At 37.4% G+C, this 24,082-nt stretch overlaps 1 protein-coding gene and 1 long non-coding RNA gene across 3 annotated transcripts in view; both read right to left on the reverse strand.

The window, feature by feature from the left end:
* Window positions 1-1,025: 1,025 nt before the first annotated feature.
* Window positions 1,026-15,942, reverse strand: LOC136239135 (uncharacterized). 2 transcript variants are annotated; one of them, XM_066029876.1, is made up of 5 exons: window positions 15,671-15,942; window positions 3,709-3,837; window positions 3,552-3,648; window positions 3,365-3,494; window positions 1,026-1,637 (listed from the first exon to the last, which is right to left on the reverse strand). In XM_066029876.1, the coding sequence occupies exons 1-5, from the start codon at window positions 15,800-15,802 to the stop codon at window positions 1,205-1,207; spliced, it is 921 nt and encodes a 306-aa protein (XP_065885948.1). In that variant the 5' UTR covers window positions 15,803-15,942; the 3' UTR covers window positions 1,026-1,204. The 2 variants fall into 2 exon arrangements, with proteins under 2 accessions (XP_065885948.1, XP_065885947.1); XM_066029875.1 differs by having other exon boundaries at window positions 3,709-3,843.
* A 1,125-nt stretch (window positions 15,943-17,067) lies between these two features.
* Window positions 17,068-24,082, reverse strand: part of LOC136239146 (uncharacterized) — a 223,461-nt gene continuing 216,446 nt past the window's right edge. The window contains exons 2-3 of the long non-coding RNA XR_010693367.1: window positions 17,244-17,433; window positions 17,068-17,195 (exon numbers count right to left, since the gene is read on the reverse strand). This is a non-coding gene — a long non-coding RNA (uncharacterized lncRNA). The remainder of the gene's footprint in view (window positions 17,196-17,243; window positions 17,434-24,082) is intronic.

Raw genomic sequence — 24,082 nt, forward strand, 5'->3', positions numbered from 1 at the left:
AATAAGCCAGTTGTTTAAATCCTCACTGTGACTGATTCTTACATGCACACTCAGGAGACGCAGTAGCTATCTGGAGGTGATTATGCTTCATTATACCTAATCAATACTGCCAAGTTGTCATGAAAAGAAACAAGGCTGGTCAAACCTTCATGTATTCCAGTACAAGTCACTACTACAGCCACAAGAAGGTATGTAGTAACACAGCAACTGGTGACAGTGACAAGAATCGGAGGCAAGTAAGAGGGAGGGAAAGAGGGAAGACTGCATGCAATGGTTATTAGAATGGGTTCAATTCCAGGTAATAGTGAAACTGGTTCAACAGGTTAGTCCTGTTATTGTTGATGTGCTTCTTCAGCTCTTTAATGGTGGACGACTCTATCACACTAATTCTGTAGGACAGTTAATGAATGATATAACAAGTGGTACACTACAGGTCTGTGTCTTAATGACAAATTTAAGTTTATTAGTGTTGAAAAACTGCACAAAATATGGTTCCCTGTTAGGAGTCATCTTAAGATAAGCTCCCTTTACTACCATGTTGATAATAATTGGATTGAGGAGAATATTGTGATCACCTGATACAGTTTAACATCACATGATATACTACCTTGTTGCTATGGGTATAACCTCATACATATGCAAAAATCTGGGGCTGGGCGTTCCCCTATGTCCCTTAATGGGTAAAACATGCACCACTAGCCAGTGAATACCAGAAAACCCTATTGTTTCAACTGCACAAAGTCAAGTAATTCTTATGCTCTAATAGAGCGGTTACCTGCTTCCTTCAGGAAATGCTGATATACTCTAATGAAGCAGTCAACATTCCGATTTAATACTTGAATCATTACAATAATTGTATACAATGCTGGTAGGGGCTAAAAACGGGTAGTTGTGGCCAAAAAGCTAGACTTTGGGTGAGTTGTGAATGGTGATTGGACTAGTTATAAAAGTCAATCTGTAATAACAACTTGCATCACAGAATAGCTGCATAAATTCAAATGTATTTGCTTATCAAACTTTGAACTACACAGCATGCTAAACTGCTGAAAAGTAGAGGGAGTGATGAATAATTCATATCTTTACAGTACACAGTCATGTTACAGTATGGGTCAAACAACTTTGGACAATGACACATCAACATGACATAATTATACATTCAATAATATTAATTTTAACAACAAAAAATGACACAGTTCAATTATCATTACCAATAACATTCGCCAGTAATGCTATCTCTCCAGGTAGACCCAAGAATTGGCTTTATAATCTTGTTGAACTTCCCAAACATGAGGTGATCTTTGTGCTGTTCTATGACTGGGACAATTCCTTGTTGAATCATTTTTGTCCATAATCTGGCAGTTATTACAAAACCAAGTCCCTTTTGTTGATGCTCTGGCAGCGTATTCCAGTAAACTGCATGTCCATAGTCACCATACATTCCCCATGACACAGGATAAGTTGGATTTGACCTTATGAAAGCTGCAGCTGTGAGGTTGTATGTGGCGAAGATGTGTTTGAAATATTTTGAAACATCACTTTTGTTTACTGCAAAGTGACTGTTCATGAGAAAGTGTTCAGCAATGAAGTCAGCGTGATCCACCGAAAGTTCATCAATGAAATACTCATCTGTTTTAATCCTATATCGTATATGTAGCACAAAATTAGTATTAGATTATCCATTAGGGTCTTATTAACACAACTTAACTAGCTACCATATAGAAAGTTGACTTGAAAACTTTTGTGATTGAAATTCCATTCATGATTATAAATTATTGCTAATTAGTTATTCAACAGACTATATTATAGGCTGTGGGTAATAGTGATTCATAATATTTTACTGTTTGAATTTTGGGAGATCAGATAATTATTTACAAAACCAGTTACTCTCAAAAATAACCTGTGCTATTATGGTATTCAAGGTTACTATAGAAGCTGTAGCAAAGCTAAGTGGTTGACTATGACATTATCATTACAGTCATTTCTTGGCTGATGACACCTTTGATATCAATACTATCCTATTTTTGCAAAGCCGCACTCTTTTTCACAGCTTGGCTGTTGATATCATTTTTATACCAAAGCCAGCCTCCAACCAACTTTGCAGCTGGCTTTTGTCTATCATTTTTGTTTATTTTTCTACAGGAAGACAGAAGAACTAGATTTTAAGTCACATTCTGCTATTATTAATTTTGCAACTTCGTATTATTTTTCACATGCATGTTTTTGTATTATAACAGAAAATAAACAGATTTCCACTGCTAAAGGTTTGTACTTCGATAATTTACTGACATGTGAAAGAAAATTCAACTAGTTTGGATAAGAGGTTCAGGTGATATATAGGCTTGACAACAAATTGGACTACAGAGTATTTCGATTGTGTGATTTTTCAGTTTGTATGTTTGGTATATGTATAGCCTTTTTATTTGACTATATTTAATACTTTTGTAGTACTCTAATAGAGAGCACATTTTCTGAGGATTTTTAATACATTACACATAGAACAAGCTACAATTTCCATTATGAAATTATAAAACTTTACCATTCTGGTGTAGCTAGTAGATTTCATTTATAACGTAGAAATTAAATGAAGCCAGCAACTGTCAGCAGTAGCTAAGTGGTAAAGGGTATATATGGGCATTAGGTGTGGAGGTTCCTGGGTTAAACCCTGGACAAATCTTTTTCAATGTTTTGTGCATTTTTTTACTTCTTAAAGGTTGTTCTACTAAAGTATCTCAGTTTCACATGTTCATTTTTTTGCTTTATACTTTAGCTATATAATACTTTCAGTACCTTCAAATCATAAAAGGTTTGATAGTCAACCTATCTGCAGACTGATTTTTACATGTTTCTTTAGTAGTTTAACCTTGCAGGCATGAAAAAAAATGCACTTGTAATTTTGAAAATTCCTCAGCACTACTTCTACCAATCTGTACACAAATTGGATGATAACTGTGCCATAATAAATTATGCTCTTTGTAACCTCCACATTTGAAGAGAATCTAATAAAGCTTGTGTAAATTATGACAACATTTTTTGTAAGTGTTGAAATTTAGTGGAAGAAAATATGAAGAACAACTTTGAAGGCACATATTCCAAAGACAGCTGGCTAAAATTTAGTAGGGCCCACCCCAAAGGAGGTTGCTCAGAAAAAAATGGGCTATTTCTGTTTAGCAAATAACTGAGGTATGAATGTGTGGAATTACATTTCTTGGCTTCTGTATAATACACACTTGTCTGTCAGTGTCATGTGCCCGAATGCATCTTTTTCCTGGCTGCATGACACACTATCGTATGCCCTAATATATTAGAGTGCACATTTTCATGAAGAGTAAAGATGAATGCATGGACAATGACACTGTACACATACTCAGTGTGTAGATCATCTATATTGCCTGAAAAATGACTCATCTGATAGGAATATGTAGTGGTTTCTTGCCACTGAGGAAACATAGTCTTAGCTACTCTGTCCAGATATCCATTAGTCACAGAATCAATTGCTGTGTACAACACCACACATGTACATACAGACCCACTAGCTGTAATGCTGGACTAACCAGTTATCATGGCTCTTTCTTCTAGTAGTTTTGAGTCATGTATAAAACAAGTAAAATCCTCTTCTGAGTCAGACAAGAGTAACAACCTGCAGGATTGCTGTAGACACAATGCAATATTATTTACACACAATATAAAAAGGTGGTGTAATCAACTAACCTGATTTCTGGTAGGGAAACACTGTGTGCTAGTCCAGTGTTGTAATATTGCAGTACAACTGAAGTCTGGCCACTTGTCAGTCAGTATTGCTGGTTGGTCCTTTCCTCTCAACTTGCAGAGTGCAACATTCTGAAACTATAATAATAAGCTGAGCATCTGTATAGCTGATATGCATTAATCTGTGAGATTATTCTGCATCCTGCATGTTTTAGCTATAATGTATGTAGTAGTATAAATTATTTGCAATTGTATGCATATACTGTAGACTACAATTAAGTTATAGTGAGGGTGGGACACAACTTTGAAGAAACATGATAGCTTCTTACCAAACATAAGGCCAAGTTTTGGGAGTAATGAAGAGCACAGGAACTATACAAGCCACAACTCCAAGAACACCTACAAGAACATTTCACATAAGTGTGAACTCTATGTACTCTCTCCCTTAACAAATTTGCTGTTTGTGGGTCATGTATATAGTTTTGGTCAATGATTTTTTGCGTTCCACAATCTTCTGTTCTCTATATTCTAGCATTCACGCTTAGTATGCAGGCAATTGGAAACAGTGAAAATGGATACCAGAAATGGAAAACTGAAATGGTTGAAACTTTACATATGTAGAATAAAACCTTACTAAGTGGCCACCTTTTAAAATCCACCTTGTTACAAAGACTGCCTTTTTACAGAGAATGCATGCATACATGGATTTTTGGCTGATTACACAAAAATTAATGTGAGCTATATGTTCTAAGCTCCTAACCCATATAATGTACACCAAGTGTAAAGTCTACTGGTAGCATAATTATGTACTTAACTATGGACAATTGGAAATGGAAACCAGAAACAGAAAACCAAAAATAATAGCAAAAACTTTAGGATTGCCTGCAAGAGAAAAAAGTAAATGAGTATAGCTCTGTGGTAATCACAGATATTGTTAGAATTTCAAAATCTGAGATACCAATTTGCGTATATGTAAAATTAATGTGATATTGCATTGCAAACTTGGTAAGAAAGGGACACATTTAAGGGGTTTCCTGCATGGGGTTCCGGAAACCTCCTTCAAAATTTGAACTTGTGCATGGGCTTCAGCGAGAACACCAAACCATACTAGTTTGGCTGTACATATGTACAGAAAGATGGCAATAGAGCAGAGCTACAGTACATGTAATAGGAAACTTACTCAAAGAAGAACAAGAGTATGAATTTAACTGTATAAGGAAAAACACAAATGAAGATTAAAAATACTCTAATAGAGCAGTCAGACGTATTCTCAAAAGTGCTCTAATAGAACATTCATAACGGATTATAGGTATACTTTTATTGAAGAATAACGTAAATGCAAGACTAGCTTGAAACATTAAATTTTGAGATTTTAGCTGGAGAATTTGGATATAGCACCATATTAATTTGATAAAGGGAGCCAATCATAATATATTAATAATATTATGTAGTTGGTATTATCCATAGGGAATGACCTAGGAGCATTTGATGTTCAACTTGAAATCTGTCAGCAACTACCAAATCTGGAAAGTGGAAACCCCCTTGGAAAAATCCTGGATACGCCCCTGTAAGGGCTAGAATTTTCACAAGAGATTTTCAGGTTACATGTATACTGGCTGACAAGTACAAAACTCAAACCTCAAAGTTTGGTTGGTGTTTTAGGTTGTGGCCACTGCAACCACCAACAAATTCTGTAATGAAATTCCACCGCCTTTTTGAGACTGCTCTCCACAGCAGTAGTGTAGTGTTCTCAGTTATCCGGACACAATGTCTGATGGACAGTATAAAGTTAACCAGAAATATGTATTGACCAGAAATTGTCTGGTTGTCAAACGTTAAGGTATTGAATATTGTATCGAACCGAAAAAAAATCATTAAGTATTGCATGCAGTAAATAACGTGATGCAATAAATTTATGGTATAGTACCTGTTTTCCTGCTGCATTTAACTAGAACATCTACTATTCATGCATCTAGATAATTGTGTTGGAGTACAAATTTATACTATGACAGGTCATTTATGGTTTCAACCAGAGACTGTGACACTAATACACTGTTTCGAGCACTATTTACTAGCTACACCAGAATGGCAAAGTTTTATCTATCAATTGAAATAATAGATTGTTCTAGAGCATTCTATGTGTATTCTATTAAAAGTGCTCAGAAAAAAATGTGCACTCTATTATATTATAACAAGTACTACAAAGGTATTTTTATAAATGGTCAAATAAGTTTGCTAAATACCAAACATACTTAAGGTCACATGATTGAGATACTCTAATAGAGCAGTCAGCGATAGTGTGATTTGTTGTCAAACTCCTTATGTAAGTTTTCTTGCACATATCAGTAGTACAAACCTTCAGTATTGTAGTGAAAATCTGTTTTAGTATCAACGAGTTATAATGTGAAACCAACCAACCATACATGCATGTAACAAGCGCATTTCAAGATCCCTTAATACATGTGACATTATTTTAACAACTAGCTAATATGAAGTTCAAAATAATACAAAAAAATAATTTCAAAATAGTACAAATGTCACTTAAAATCTAGTTTTTCTGCTTGGGTTTTAGTTTTGTGACTATTATGAACTTGGAAATGATGATAGTTTGCTGAAGGTTACAGGTTAGTTTATGTTGCTGTTTCGATTGATAATAGACGCCTGTCACAATGTCACATATAGCACATATTGTGGCACTTAATGGATTTGTGGAACACAGCCATTAGCATATTCACAACATTATTCACGATATTCATTTAAGTACTTAAGTGCACTTAAAGCATCATTATGAGCTCACATTTTCAGTTTTCTGTCACACCCACAATCGAAGTTCTCTGCATACCCATGTCATTACACTACTGTTCGGCCTCAGTAACAACTTGTCATTATTATATATTATTACGTATGATTGAAATTCACAATTCACATTGCCAATATAAATACACTCGTGGAGCATTCCTGCAGTTTCCCACACTTGCAGGTGAGTCACCCAAGTGGAATATTTTAGTTTGGGCACTTGTGATTTGCCTGATATATATGCACTTGCACTCGGGACTGCAACCCTCATGATTGAGTGTATATATCAAAGAGCAAATTACAACTATTACTTAAAATAGGTGACCGGATTTGCAAAAAGGTAGCTACCTTTTTCACACACAAAATTTGACCCATATTTTAACTTTGAAGCTTCATAACATTTTAATCATGGTGTATATTTTCCTGAAAGTTTACATGGGTGTAGCAACAGTATCCAGCTGCATTTTGATACTAAGAGTAAGTTAATCAGTATAAGGAGTCAAGTGTTACATCAGTTTATTTGCTGATATGTAAAATGTGTGGAAAAGGTACCTTTTCGCAAATCCGGTCACATATCATTGCAGCCATTTCTCAGCCACCACCCTTGATATCACATCTTTTTCACACTAGCCTATTTTGGAAGGCTGTGCCCTCTGGGCTGTCTTTGATTAGATAGTAATTAGCTGTACTGCATTAGCTTTATGTAGTAATTACTACTGTTGTGCATTAGGTAATATTATCATGTAACAATATTATACTTTTCATGTTACTAGTGATGGCTAGTGTTGGGGGTAACGCGTTACTTATACGCGTTACATAATAATTATTACTTTTGTGGTAACTAAGTAATATAACAAAATACGCTATAAAACAGGTAATATAACTCAAGTTATTTTACTTACAAATGTACCGCGTTACCTAAGTAATATAGTTACTATAACGAGTCAAATATTACATATTATTACTACAAGTAACAAAGTTACTAATCTCGTTAGTAATCCACTGAATAATTCCCAGCCACAATGAAGTAATGAAGCCTACTGAATGAAGCTTATTCACCAGCTTCTTACTTATAACCAAGATTTGCACATTGCCCAACAACACAACCATGTCACGTGATAAGGTAGCAGTTTCACACGTGACATCTTAAGGCTGTGGACACAAAGTAATATAATATGTAATATTATTATAGTTACTTTATTTTTTGGGTAATATGTAACTGTAACTAAATAGTTCTGTTGCAAGTAATATGTAACTAGTTACTTTTACAAAGTAACTGTCCCAACACTGGTTATGGCTTCTTCAAAAGTAACTTAAACTATTTTAGGCCCTTCAACTTGATTAATTGTTTCATGGGCAATAATCTTGAGAGTATAAGGTTGGTGGGTTGGCATATAAATAAAATATAAACAGAAATCAGCAGAAAGGGAGAATGTAGACATAAATAATCTTGACAAAATAGCATAGCTCATTTGCAACCATAGTGTTTTTGAGAAGGTCAAGTAACTGTAGCTAATGCAGTGCCAGGATCAAAGTGCCATAACAAGTACTGTATTTTCCATATATAATACTGTATGGCCAGTTATCCACATAACTGTAGTTATACAGTACAGTTGTGTGGACAATTGGGAAATACAGTGCACTTGGGCAAATACAGTATAGTTAAAGAACGTTATGAAAACAACTCATTCAGACAGCACGATTGATCATGTTTGTGACATTGTAAATCACTAAAACTAGCTAAACTAGTCCATCCAGTTTGTTCTACAAATAGAATATAGGAACACTCACTGATATTATCACCAAAAATTGAAGTGGTTTGGGTGCTCAAGATACAAGTGATAAACACTCCAGGAAGTACAATGTATCACTTAAAGCTCCACCTATGTTTGTGTGTAAGAAAAATACAATGCTTGGGGAGGGGGTCTCAAGGGTCTACAGCACTTGGCTTTGCCTTGTGCTATATTAGCTTCTCAACACATCCCCTTGTGCTGTATTTTCTGTGCACACACGCAGCGGTGCTTTAGTATTTACTGAGAAAATCCTTGAAGCTAAGTCTGAAGTGAATGTAGTTTACATGGATTTTAGAAAGAAATTTGACCATTTGACTGAAGTGCCCAAGAAAAAAATTGACTCAGTATCCCACAATGGCCTGATCAAAAAGTTCTACTGTACCGGAATAACGGGTAAAGTATAGAAGCAATTCCAAAAATATTTGCAACATTTTAGTGTGTTAGAATTAAAACTCATTGTCAACATTTTGTGTTCTCTACGGAGTTCCCCAAGGGAGTGTACTAGGACGACCACTCCAGATCTGAATGTCCTTCTTATCTGCATTGGGCTTTTGAGTGCTGCCAGGAAATAGAGGCTCTCAGCCTTCTTTTGGAGCAATATGGCTTTTCACTTAACAAGGGTGAGTTTATTTATGCCTTGTGCCTTTACTATGGCCTAATCTACCTTCTCATTGTGTGTGCATGTGGCCATTGTGTCCCATGCCTTTAGCTGCACACATGGTGCTTACGTCATAATGATATATAAGAGATCTGACTGCCAAATCATTATCCAAAGGTGTGCAAGTTGAGCCTTACCCGTAATCCCTTCATGGGGAGGTCTTGCATCATTGTTCTGCTGTGGTTGAAGATGATGCAAGTGTATACATGCAGGATGCAAGAGTATAGATATCCCAGCTGCAAGACTTTGGCAATGCTCACACCATAGAATTTATTAATTTTGATGTACATGTGATAGTGGGTGAGAAATAATAAACAATTATACATTAGGTCAACATCGTATAAAAACTATAACCATTTTTTAGTCTCTAAGTTCAGTCTATAAAAGTGGTTGTCACTATTGTTCCTGCTAGAGAATTTTGTTGGGGCAGCCGGTGCTGCTGAAATGGAATGATACATGCGTGTGTTTTAACAGCTTTGCACCAACCAATCATTCTTCGACCCTTGCTACTACCTATCATCAACATGAATGTGAAAAGCGTCGTGCCTATGTTCAGCATAACAGTTTTACCCCTCTTGTATTTTCCAGTTCAGGTGGTATGGCACTACTATGTACAAGCAGCTGGCACATTTGTTGAGTGTGAAGTGAAATTCTTTTACATTGTTGTTTAAGTTTGAGACCTGGATCTGGAAGGGAGGGACATTAGGGCCGGTATAAAGAAAACTTGACATGGCTTTGCCACACTATGAATGTAATGAATATATTACATAATGCGTTACTTTAGTATAATGTGTTACTTTAGTCGAGACTACCCCCTTCCTGGGATTCCTGGGAGATTTGGCCCTATTTAATCTGAAATTCTGCCCAACTTGTGGGACATTTGACCACTCAAAATTTTTGGCATTTGTTTAACTTGCAATTAACCTGTTTCCTAAAGTGTATTGTACCCATGCTACATGGGGATTTAGTATTAGATTATGGACAAAAAATGTACAATTAAAATAAATTAAATGTTAATAGGCCAAAGGTCTTTTAGTCTGTCTGCATCTGATTTCATTCCAATACTGATCTAGATTGTTCTTAAACTTCATTAAACTATTCGACTAGTCGTGCCCCATATAGTTGTAGAATTGGAAAAGTCAAATCCCCATCATTATTATTGTATTATAGGTAGAGGATAGAAAACCGGCAGAAGGAATGTTAATTAAACAAAAAAACTTTGACAAAAAAAATGCCACTGACAGAGGTTAAAAAATCCATGGTGTATTGGTGATTTGAACCTGAGACATCTCGCTCTTTGGTTCATCGTCGTAACTACTGTACCAGCCAGGTGTTCCTACATAGATATATTAACCTGGGGAGTATATCTATGCTTCCAGCTACCCAATTCCCTTAGTTTCTACATGAAAAATGAAGAAACCTCCGGTAAACAAAGGTGAAGAACAAGACAAGGCTGAATCTGACCCTAACCCTATAGGGGCACTGTTCCTTATCCTAGGGGGGTTGTTGTATTTGGAGGATCACGGATTGACGGATCACATGATGAGCATATCCCACTACTCATTGGAGATGTTTAAAGTATTGTGTCAGTGTTGTAATATACTTGATATATTTTAATAATTAAAAATTTCAAAAGGAAGTAGGGGTTGATATAATATACACACTACAAAAAGTATGGAAATAAGTCTAAAAAATTTTACAGCTGAAATGAGAAATGATCCAGTAGTAAAAAAAGTAGGGATTAAAGTGTGTCTCATTTTAGCAAGTAGTCGTCTAATCTTGTTTCCTTGCTTTTTACTGCTGGATCATTTCAGCTGTAAAAATTTTTAGACTTATTTCCGTACTTTTTGTAGCGTGTATATTATATCAACCCCTACTTGCTTTTGAAGTTTAAAATTTTTTAACTAGCTAGTCTTGTTAACTTTTTTTGTCTAGCTAGCTAGCTAGCTAGCTATATTATACTCTTTTGTTTTCCACATAGTATAAATATCACTTGAAGCAGCTCTTTACCATCGTACGCAATAAGCGCCTCTAAAATAATTATCGTTTTGTCTTTTAAAGCTATTACAGCAATTGTTTAAGGCTTCAGCTGCATTTCTAATGGCCTAAACGTTGATGATTTTACAGTAAAACATCGCTGGAGAGTCCACCATTATAAGAGTGTAACCCTCGCTATTAGAAGTCTGGATCCCGAGGTGGATCCGCCCCTCAAAGACATTATTAGCTAGCTACCTTACAAAAAAAAAGCTAAGCTGGTAATTAAGTCTATATAAAACGACTACCCAGCATTAATAAATGTTAGAGACGACAACTCCTTGGGTACTACACCTGTTCACCCTCATCTTACGTACACGTATTCACACTTCGTTAAAATCACGTGTTTGGGTTGTGGCGCGTCACAACTATTAAGCGCCACAACTATTAATTATCCTTCGAGAAGAACAAAGAAATGAATGAGTGATGAAAGTAAACAGCATGGTGCAGCAGACAGAACGTAATCAGAACAACAGATTCGTGAATCCACCGTCATTACCTTGGCTGTCTGAAATTTCTGGAGCCATACACCTAGCGCAACCGGGTCTTACAGCAGGCAGGCAGGCAGGCAGGCAGGCAGGCAGGCAGGCAGGCAGGCAGGCAGGCAGGCAGGCAGGCAGGCACGCAGGCAGGCAGGCAGGCAGGCAGGCAGGCAGGCAGGCAGGCAGGCAGGCAGGCAGACAGGCAAAATGTAGGTGAATTTTGAAATTTTTAAAACTCACTGCACATCGAAACATTCAACTTTTTGCTTCAAAGTACAGCATCATTGTAACAGTACTAATGCATTCCAGGTGTTTTTTCGTTATTGCAAGGCCATTTTTTAAGGTGTGAAAATCCATGAAACCATATGATTTCTTACCAACCCCTACTATGATAATAGCAAAACACTGCACACTTTAGATACTCTCACTTCATCGCTAAAATTCCCATGCACCGTTCCAGATTTACTACACATTAGCAGAAATTCGGTCAAACTTGAACGTTCTATTAGAGAGTTTTATTATAGTAATTTTGTGGATTTCAGTTAATTGAAGGTAAACGATCATGCTACAGTAGCTTACTATACCACGATCCATTAGAAGACTACAAAATGCACCATAAGTGGTAATAAATTCATTGGTGGTATGAATCACGTTAAGAAAATCTTCGGCGATAGGTATTTACCACACATGACCACGAATGTCGCCGAAAGCCATATGAACATGCTTAGCATTTCTAAGGATTTAATTAAGTAGACATACCATAATGAACCACCACTCAAGGATCCACTGTATACTGAAGTTAGATCTACAACTATACTGGAGATGCAAGTTGAATTACAACAAAACTCCCTAATAGAGTAGTCACCGCATTTCTGCTAATGAGTCATTTAGCTATGTGATCACTATGACAATTGAAGGTAAAGCCTCGAGGTGCCGACATCACATATTACAAGGCTTTGTAGATAAGACAAGTCTACTACCTTTGATCAAAGTGAGAGTCAGTGAAGTATTAAAGCCAGCCCATGCCACTCCTACGTACGATATAGGTGTTCAATCGGTAACAGAGACCTTTTGATAATACAACTTTTCAAATCAAATCTACCTCGTGATTAAACACTGGCAGGTAGTTTACTGCTGTAACCAATTGAACAGGATTACAGCGAGAATTACAGCTAGCTGCAGTTGCACAGGCTGGCTTTAATACTTCACTGACTCTCACTTTGATCAAAGGTAGTAGACTTGTCTTATCTTAATCTACAAAGCCTTGTAATAACGTGATGTTGGCGTCTCGAGGTTTTACTTTAAATTGTTACAGTGATCACGTAGCAAAATGGCCATAGCTAAATCCGTAAATCTGTAACGGTGCGTGGGCATTTTAGTGATGAAGTGAGCGTACCTAAAGTGCACAGTGTTTTGTCATTATTTTTAATTACAACACTGACACAATGCTTATAAATATCTCCAATGAGTAGTAGGATATGCTCATCACGTGATCCGTAATCCGTCAATCCGCAAAATACAGTAACCCATCCTAGGGGAACTATTCCTAGTCCTAGGGGTACTGTTCCTAATCCTAGAAGTGCTGTTAATAATCCTACAAGCGTGTTTCTAAGCCATAGGGAGGCATTCCTATTTCCTAATGTTAGCCAGTAAAATATCCATTCCTAGCTCGGTGCCAGCTTTATAATAATAATGGTGGGGATTTGACAGGCTAACAAGTACATTAGGTACATCAGGTACACATTAGTAAAATGCATTATTCCCAACACTGCACATACTGAGTTATGCACCTATCAATGTATTGTCCCACCCCCCTCAATGCATAAGTGGGGCTTTACAGGAGGAATTGACACAAAACCGCTGAATCGTTTATTAAGCACCCAAGTATTTTTTGTTGTAACTTTCTATGCTATGTCAAATCGGGGCCTGCAGTGGGGATTTTACACAATAGGTTTGCCCTACTATGGGGCATTTGTGTCAAATCCCCCATATGGGTGGGGGGAGTGGGGCAATACTAGTCTCGTGTGCCAGACGGTTTGTGTGGGGGTGGCAAATAAACCATCTGGTAACTGTTGCACACATTCCATGACCACTGCCAGAATGTTGGCAGAGCCAATCAGATCACTTCGCACACTCTATGACAAAACAAACACGTTCTTCTCGACATTCTTAGCATAATAAAGGACTGAATCTAGTGTTTACGCAAGTTCAAAAGCGCCATGGGCTTTTACAGGACTCTGAAAAGCGTTGGTAAAGGAGGACTATCGTTTGATATGGATTTTTGAAGCATCAGAATCATCAAGGAAGACCTTCAACAATGTTTCAGATACATCACCAAGACATTTCCAGTACAATCTTCACCTCAGTCTGTTTACAGAGATGACTGGCACTATTATTACATCACTGTTGGTGCATAACATACAGTGATGAAAGAAAAACCATCATTAATAATTGATGAGTAAACACGCATGACTGATTACAAACAAATGATATACTACAAGAGAATGTGTCCTCAGACAACATGCAACCACATGTCTGACCAACAGTGGATAGCAGTGGGCATGGCAAGGAAAAAATAATTAATTACAAAACTAAAGTTACAGCTTATATACAGAATTAAAAGCAGTCCGGGTTGATTGTCCATTCTTTAGAGTTCCTACCATAAAATATTCTCTGCGAAGCAGAAATTGAGGCACTGGCCATCTTGAACAAAAGATTTCTAGCACTTCCTTTGGAAAATAGGGGTACTTGCTGGGTAAAATTTATCACATCTTTGATTGCAACAATAGAATTAGGTTGAAAATGGCCCAAAACACTGACTTCCACAGTTCTGTAGCAGTGAGGAATCTTCAAACGATCCAATTCAGCCAAAATCTGTACATACTCAGGTTTACACAATTTACGGCTGCGTGCAGATTCCATATGTTGTATTGAGTCCAATGGGCACGTAAGCTCTATAATGCCCATTGATGCAGAGTGTCTGTTATAGATAACAACATCAGGTCTGTAAGGAGTCACTAAAACATTGGAGGGGATGGTTTCTGGAGGAGCGTCATTAAAGCGAAACCCTTGCAGGTCTGCATAGACACTGACTATCTGGCAACACGAAAAGAGAGTAGTTAACTGAGAAACTAAAGTGAACAGTACTTGATTATGTCTATAGGTGTACCTTTGTTGGGATAGTGCTACTGGGCAACCACCTAAAATATGAGCAGTAGTTGGCCGATTAGAATCACAAAGGGTACACTTGGCACCACACTGTATGTGCCAACGATGTAGGTTAACAGCAGTAGTAATCTAATTTTACCAGACGGTTTATCTGCCGCCCCCACACAAACCGCAATACATTGATACTGTTGATAGGTAAGGTAGTCTCGCGTAGCCAGACCGCTTTTTTTCCTTTTGTGTTTGGGTGGGGAAAAAAAAGGGTCTGGTACAATGACAATAGAAATCTTGACTGATTAGAGGCGTGTTTGATCATGTTCGTAGCTCCCAGAAACTCCTCTTCGCAACCTGCGACTCGAGCTGCGTTTGACTGGCCTGTAATTGATGAAGAACTGTTTTCGTTAATGTCACCAGTACGAGAAGCACTGAACTGTGGTGCCATAATTCCCGTGCTTCCACTACTTGGGATGTAGTTGATCTGTTTACCTGTTGAGAAGCCATGTATAATTGTTTAGTTTTGTATGTAGTTTTTTTTTTTTTTGGTCTTGCCAGGGCTCCATACTTTTTAGTAATAACTTGGTAACCCTGAGACTGGACTCCTGACCCTTTGTTCATGTAATTGTCAATTATTATGACGTTTATCTCTCTGTTCAGACTTTCACCAGTTTTCAGTCAGTGAGCGTTGATTGACGAAGCCCTAAACTTCATACGCCTGTTAACGAGCAACGCGCGCGCCGTTTACAATACAACTTTACAAGACGAAATATCTCGCTCTATAGAATCATTATCCACTTCAGGACTAACAGTACTTTACACTGAAAGGTTAGGCGTCTTCTTTAAAGCTTTCAGATCGCTACGGAGCACCGCAATTAATAACGGCGCGCGTTGCTCGTTAACTGGCGTATGAAGTTTAGGGCTTCGCCAATCAACGCTCAATGAGGAAAAAAAGTGGTCTGGCTACGCGAGACTAGTTGATAGGTGCATTACAGTCATGATTCCACTAGCTAGCTACGCGTACACGTACCAGAAAGTCTTACCATATGTCCTCTAGATTTGAAGTATCTCAAGGAGTTATAATATTGAGTCAAATGCTCCTCAGATACAGTATGTATGCCGGCGCCGCATAGTTTCCCTGAATAGCAGAGGCGCAAACCAAGTTTAAATAACATCTTTACAGCTATCTCGCAATCTCGCCACTGCAACCAGATCTGTGATAACTCTTTTCACTGTAACCTGATACAGGATGGAACCATAAAAGTAGGTTGTTCGTCGTGCAGGTATCGTTGCCGGGGACGAGGCCGGGGAATAATTTTCCATAATGACGTCACATCGGTTTTTTGGGGTACTCTTATATTTTCGAGTAAATTAAATTCTAGCTAGAGATTGGGGAGGGCGAAATTTTTTTTGGGCCCACTTCTGACTTAGAAAAATTTCACGTTTTGTGAACGTTTGTCACTTTCAGTTTCTTTCCTCGCCATAAAGGCGAGGCATGAAGCAGTTTAGATTACATGACTATGATTATGATTAAAGTACCGGTAAAGGCACAGCCTGTATACCGGATTTGCACAATTAACCATTATACAGTAAATCTCGAGTCAAATAAGTGATTATCTAATAGCTAAGGATTTAAAATTATTTACAGAATTTACGTCACGTTAATTAAGGTGGCGCTGAAGTAATTATGTGAAGCCGTACAATGCCCATTTGTCACTATTAAAATTAGCCCACGTGCTTAATTAGCAATTTTAGGTGGTGGAGAACTCCGCTTGTGAACCATGTAGTCTACATTTATAGGGTTCTTATGATAGTCTTTAATGTTGTAGCGTAGCATGCCAAGTTCCGTGAAATCACCCGCTTTAATTTCGTGGCTATTAAACTCTGAACTTACGAGCCGATTTTAAAAATAACTCACCTCAGAAACAACCTAGCGCTAAGCCTCCTTGGCTCTTATGGTTTCTCACCTTGTAGAACAACTCTATGGAATCCTTTTTAACGATAACAACGTGGAAACTGGTTAAAATGCAAACCCGCATTTTTCAACAAATGATATCACGCCCGTCAACAGCGAATCGCGAAAAATCTTTCCATAGCCCTGTAAAGAAACGCTTCACCAGTGCCTCTGCCAAATTTTGAGAGTCTATGGTAAGTAAATAAGGAGTTATTTCACGAATTGTGAGACAGTGTAACTGGACAGGGTGCGCTCCGTAAAGCAGTAATCACGCGATGACAGCTGGTGTTGTTCGCTGTGAAGTTACCAGAGTTTTGACAAGGTGATGAAGTTAGTACGTGAATATCGTTACTTGTATCAGCAATAGTAGGCTTTGTTCTATTAGTTTTCCGTGTTTTTTCGTGCATGACCACAAACGTGATGTCCCATTGGCCTTGTAAGGCTTCATTTGATTATTTCAGCGCCACCTTAACTACAACTGCAGGCAAAGCGTTCCAATCATTTATTTTAAAAATATTTTGATCGACAGTTCAATCTTGAGTGACATTTGAAAAGCTTAAACTGATGTCCCCTTGTAATGGTGGTATCGGAGAAGGTATATAGAGTGGAAAAATCTGAATTGAAATAGTTATTGATAATCTTGTAAAGTAATATCATATCACCTCTATGACGCCTGTGAGCCAGGGATGGTAGCTGTAGCGCTGCTAGTCTCTCTTCGTACGGTTTATCTCTTAATGATGGCAATAAACGTGTAGCCCTACGCCGGTTGGACTTTCTCCACTTTCCTTTGATCAAGTACAAAGAAAGGCCCCCATACTGCGTTACCATATTCAAGTGTTGGGCGTACGAAAGCTGTAAATAATTTAGTCAACATATCAGAATCTAAATAATCAAAAGATTTCTTAATTAATCCTAGTAATCGATTTGCTTTTACAGCAACCTCTGTGGTATGCAGGTGGAACTTAAGTTGGTGGTCCAAGATAATGCCCAAGTCTTTGTAAGAATCAATATTGTCAATAACTGTTCCATCCAAATAATATGGCCCATAGTGATGCACCGGTCCAAGGTGCATATGCTTGCACTTCAAGATATTGAACTTAAGTTGCCAACAAATTGACCATTCATAAAGTAAGTCCAAATCATGTTGTAGTACTGAATAATCCTCACTAGGCGTTACCTAGCTATATAGTAGCTTTGGACTATAGCTATTAGTCAATCTGTAGTAGGACTTCTATGTGTAGCAAGACTGCTATAATGTAGCCTGGGATATGAATATGCAAGTATTTGTATTTACGACACCAAACAATGTGTCAAGATTATAACAAAATTTGTTGTGTACAAAAATAGCTAGGGGTGCATGGTGTTGAGGATCAGATGGCCATCTGCCCAAAATTTTTCATAATACAGAATATTACAGCAGCAGAGAGACATACGTATGTACCTATAGCCATCCTCACATGGGTGAATGGTTTGGTGGTTACTGCTATAAGTAAGGTGATCTTATCAATGAGATTATCTAGCTGAGTTTGAGGTTACTTGACATCACTGCTAATTGAGGGCAGCCATCCATTGGTGAAGTTTTGCAGTCTTCACATACTTGTCATGTCCGCTAACAAGTGAATGCAGTGCTTATGCATGCATGTCTGTGTATGCATAAAAAGAAAAACGGAGTGTGTATGAGAGAAATTTTGCACATTGTACATAATATGATGAACAAATCACTGCATGAACTAAGAACAGCCATGCACCATCACCCGTAGAGTCAAGAAAGAGCTCTCAGTTTGTCAATTGTTGCCATGTGGACATAGTGAGTTTCCTGTGTTGCCAGTGAGTCAAATCACATGCAGGCTCCACTTCTAGTGGCATCAATTCCTTGAAGTTTCAGCCTTGGCCAACTTCTTAGAAGACTATTGGTGTCCAACAGATGGAAGTTTGAGGCAGTTAAATATCTGTGTGCAACTAGTAATGGTGTTTTAAACTACAACCGCTACCAAATGACAGGAAATTTAGGAAAATTTGATAAATCCACACTTCATCAGCATTGACAAATTGAAAATCAGGAAATCATTATATCTAAACATGTACTGTTCAGGGGATTTCAGAAGGGGGCGTGCTAACATAATGGTTGGTTGCATGGCTAAGGAAAGTGACAACTGGTGAATACAGCTAGCTAGCTATAGTGTGCAAAGCACACTCAGCATGCGGAGCATGCTCTATCTAGGGGGCCACAGAAAAGTTTTGCAAATTTAGCCTATTCGGTATTAAAATTTGGCAATATTATTGACTGAAAAATGATGCCACCTTGTTTAAGTGATTCACAATGCTTGTAAAGCATTGTGAATCACTTAAGTGTAAGTGTAATCAGTAATGATGAAATGACACCATTATTCCAGAACAGTTGTAATAGCTACTAGCTGTCATATGTCATATAAGGGCACAGCCAGTAACTAAAAATATATTCTTTATATAAAGAACAGAAAAGAGAAGAATGCAGCTACACATGATCAATACTTGCCATTAATGTTGTGTTTGTAATACCTTATTTTAGCAGTATAGCTAGTGTGCTTTACAGTCTCATGGCTCAAACTATTATGTCCAAACAGTAACAATGAAGAAAGGGCTTGAGAGGGCAAGTATACATTCACCATGCAGTGTGTAGAGTACACATAGTATTACGTAGAATTTTCCAGCTAGAGGGGTCTGGAGTGATGCTTCCTTTGGAATATAGCTATCACAAGATTGAATCTGGAAGTTATTTTTAACCAAATACTCTATTGTACTGAAAGATTGTGGGGGTACAAGATGGATGAGTTCAGTTGTAAGCAATTTTAGAAAAACAGAACTACACTTTTAAATGCTATTGCGGGATTATAAGGCAATACATAATAGTGGATTGTCAAAGACATACACAGGATTGGACCTTAAGGTCACTGTAGAGATTTAAAATGCACACAAAAATAACTTCAACTTTGTAGTAAATAGCCACAGACTGTTCTGTTACTATTTCAATCTGACTGTTTACAACTATGTGGCACCATCACCATATTAATTTTGCAACCAGAGTCCAAAGTCACTTACATATACAACTAGGTTTTGGCCACAACTAACCCCCTTATAACATGACAGCGTAAATGCTGTGGTATCATTTGAGCTTATAAATTAGAGCTTCAAGGGGTTTGGGAGTGCAAACCCTGTATGACATTAAATTTTATTAGCTTCAATTGATGCTAGATACAGCATGGAACTTTGGTACTGATGAAGCAAAAACAAAGAGTTTTCTCAGATACTACAGCCTTGTTAACGTATACATGCTAAAAAAATTAACTGTTTTACTTAAGCATGTCAACCCAAGCATCAATGTAGCAACAACTGAAAATACCCACTATCATGAATATTAAACTATTTGACAGAAGTTGTTCTCAGAAAGTGATTAGTATATGGCAGGATGTTTGGAGCAATGGTAAGATTGCAGTGCAGAGGTCAAGAAAACACACTGGCAACTTCTTGAAAAACAAGCATTATGATGGATGTTCTATTAGAGTATTTTGATTTTTAGCAGCTTTTAGGTTAAGTCTCACACCAAAAGTATACACTTCTTAGTAATTCTAAATAAAGATTCTTCTCTTTCCATCTTTTCATTGTCCATGCATATGTATAAGATGCAATTGCATCTATACTGCAACTTCTAGAAGCTTCCTAGCTTATACATGGTAAAATTTTGGAGGGGGGTGCTTCAGCACCCCAAGCACCCCCTCTAAATCTGCCCTTGCTTTTAGGGGCACGTTTGGAAGTTTGATGAATTAAAATTTGACTGATTTGTCAAATTCATTGCCTTTCCTTTTGTCAAAATTTCCTGTCGTACGGTATAGTGCATATAAATGTTATACAAAACTTGTTAATGTATATGGTACATAGCTAATGCAAGTACGTATTAATCACCTGATTTATGTCTAGATCTGCAAGAACCCCATATTCCCATAATTATTATAAATGCATGAGATTCTCAGGTATCACGTATTAAATAAAGTGTTCAAGCATCATAACTCCACAGAATAAAGTTATGACCACATATTTCTTACCTAAAGTTCAAACCATCCAAGCAGCAAGAAGCTGCCTCTCGGTAGCCTTGTATGAAGATAGCTTTTGAAGTAAACATTATCACTAGAGTTGAGTCCAGATTCCAGAAACTGATGATGTACAGTGTAGCTACCAAATTTCAGAATCATTGGTTACGCCAACTAGTTGGATTTAGTCAGATGTTTCAAATCAATGTATGGGCAAGAAATACATTTAAATACTGTATTTCAATCTACAGAAAACTTGGGCTGGTCAGGCCTGTGAAATAACTATTTAAGCTAATCAGCAAAACTTGGGCTTGGGTACATCAAATATACAACGTAGTGATAGTCTTCATACATGTCGGTGAACATACATGTTGGTGAAATTTCCAGTACAGTAATTTAAAATGCATTGATAGGACTTTTCGCTGACACATTTATTAAACTAATTTAATTAACAAACCAATTTGATAGAAGAAACATTTTCTTCGGTAATTTATGACCCAAACGGAATCAAAACAAAATCCTGTTGTATAAACATGTGTTTAAGATATTGTGAGAGCACTGTATACGTATGGTGTTTAAATATGTACATACTTTTATAGAAACTTGTAAAGCTGTACCTGCTGCTTGTTCACTACATTTTTCAACCTAATACACACAAAGCCGGTATTTTCAATAGCTGGTTTGGTTATTGGGTCCACCTAAAATTATTAAAATCCATGGGAAAATTACAAAAGCTTCACTTGTGGTGGTTAACCTGCCTTTATAAAAAGTAGATAATAAATTTTCCTTTCTATAAGCACACAATTTGGAACTTTGTATGACATCAATGAGTGAGCAGCAAGCAGTCAAAGCCATTAACACATTGCTAATGAAACCACTACAATTTTTCTTGTCAACAGCAACTGACTCCGAAATGGTTTAAACGTCACTGTAGCTTATCAATACCACATGTTCACAGTTTGCAACTTGCACTTCTTGCAACTTGGTGGGCAAGAGACAAATCCTCTTAACGTCCATCTTTACAAGAGGTAGATATATATATAGGCAGGTAGGATTTTTTTGAAAGGGGGGGCTAAGGGACATAGGTATAGCTAGCCAGACATTAGAAGATACCAAGCCTTCTCACAAGGCCCTAGTGGTAAGATTCATGTAGTATCCATGTTCAAATTAGCTATTAGAAATAATGACTAGCTACATTAGTGTGCAAAGCACACTAGCATGCGAATCATGCCAGCCTAGGGGGTCTGGAGGCATGCCCCCCCAGGAAAGTTTTGAAAATTAGGCCCTCTGAAGGTGAATCTGAGAGTGTTTTTAGCAGGTTTTCAGTGGAAAATAATGGAATTGCAGTTTATCAAAACACTTTTACTTTTCCATTAAATCAAGACTGATTGCAATATGCATTGAGTAGTTAACTTATCATGCATACATGATAATCTTTTCATTTGTAGCTACCAAACATTTAGATATAGCTAGCATATACCATAATGCATCAGCTCCTCTTCAACAGCCTCAACTGTCTTTCTTACTGATAAAAATGATGTTGGATCCCACTGGAATGTTGGAGGTGGGTTGTTTCACAAGTCATGAAATTGGAATAATTGTGGAAAATGCTTACCCCAGCCTCAACATCAACAAATTCAAGGCAAACTCTCTTTATGGAACACTAGACTATCATCATCTAATATAAAGACCATCTGGATTCATCAACATTGGGTGACTATGAGTCAACTACACAAGTCAGTCCCCCACGCAAATACCCCATGATCAAACAAAGCCAGTTAACAGGGGAAGCCCGGGATAATGTGTGGAAGAAACATGTATAGCTAAACAGAGGCAGAAACATGTATAGCTAAGTAGTAGTGATGTTGAATGTCACAATTATTAGTATGCATGCTCCTTAGCCTAGTGACACTTTGTTAGTCTTAACACCAATAAAGTGTACTGAAAAGCAGAATGCAGTGAAGGGTACTAGTAGTTATTAGCTAGTCCACTGGAAATTCTTAGCAAATTGCAACTATAATTGCATTTATGGGGTTTCTGAATTTGCTGTTGTGATAGTCAACTTATTTCTAGATCTGCCGGGTTACGAAGACTGATCTATAGCTAGCTGCAAATACCAGCACCATAACCCACAGCATGCATGGGGTCATATCAGAAGGTAACTGATACCAATTTTACATTCGTAGACAAAAGTGCTATAGCTGCCTTATAAACTTGCAAAGAGAGTTGGTAGCTACATATTATAGCTACTAAAGCTGATAACTCTAACCAATTAAACCAACTAACACTTTTTGAATCATATAATAAATTCGTTTAAAATATAAAAACCACACTAATCACCTCTGATACCCATAGTGCTAATTACCTGAATAAAACAAAACCCACAATTAAAACTTTTGTAACTAAAGATGCAACCCACAATCGAAACCTTTTCTTGAAGAACTCTGGATGAAAAGGAAGCTAAACCCTCCTGGAACAGAGTTGAACAATAGGTAAGTTACATAGACATTTTTTTGTGTTGGTAGTGATGCATAATTCCTGAAATAAGTCTGCTTTTGATACACATAGAAGATTTAGGGTTTTATTTATTGGCCAAGTACTAATTTAGAAAGGAAAGGGGGCTACAGCCCCCTTAGCCCCGCCCCCCTAAATCCGCCCCTGATAGGATTGCCCATACTGTATGCATCCCTACCAGTATACCTGGACACATTGGTAGACTAAAGCATTCACTACATCAAGAGTAATGAGCCTGTAAAAATGGTTTCAAATCCACCACTGTTCCATACTTCATCAAAATAGGCAAGTGACCCCAATTAGACCATGCCAAATTAATCTTACATTTCATGAAGTTTTTATCCCAACCCGGCAGGTCGATGAAGAAGAAAAATGGCTGATCTAGATGCGGGGGTAAGGCCATTCTGAAATAAGTCCCTTACCATTGCTACCATACAGTATACACAATAGAGTCTACAGTTATATTAGAAATCTTTAAAACAATTTTTTTTTACCAGTTACACTGACTTGCTGCATCCATGAGACTGAGTACCATGCTATTTGAGGATATGGCACTATGCAGTATTCAAAGTTAATTGTAATAAATTTCCATTTTAATAGCTCTAAACTATGCAGGTTGGCAGGCAGTTCACATTATTAGTTTTGACTTGTACAGTTTCTCACAGCTATACATACAGCTAGTGAAAGTGAGTGCTTCCCTTCCCATTCACCCAGGTGATGTAAACAGTTGTAGAGTAAATATTAATTCCACTCAGTTCTCGGACATGATTCAGTAGCTCTATGATTTTATGGAACAAACTGACTAGTGGCACTGACTGTACTCATGTAATTTCAGAGCATACGATTAACCAACAATTTCAGTTTAAACTTTGACACCATGTATGTTTCTAGTTGTGATGCTGTGTTCTTACTTCATTCCTTCA

The sequence above is a fragment of the Dysidea avara genome, chromosome 11, assembly GCF_963678975.1.
Source record: "Dysidea avara chromosome 11, odDysAvar1.4, whole genome shotgun sequence".
Classification (NCBI taxonomy): Eukaryota; Metazoa; Porifera; class Demospongiae; order Dictyoceratida; family Dysideidae; genus Dysidea; species Dysidea avara.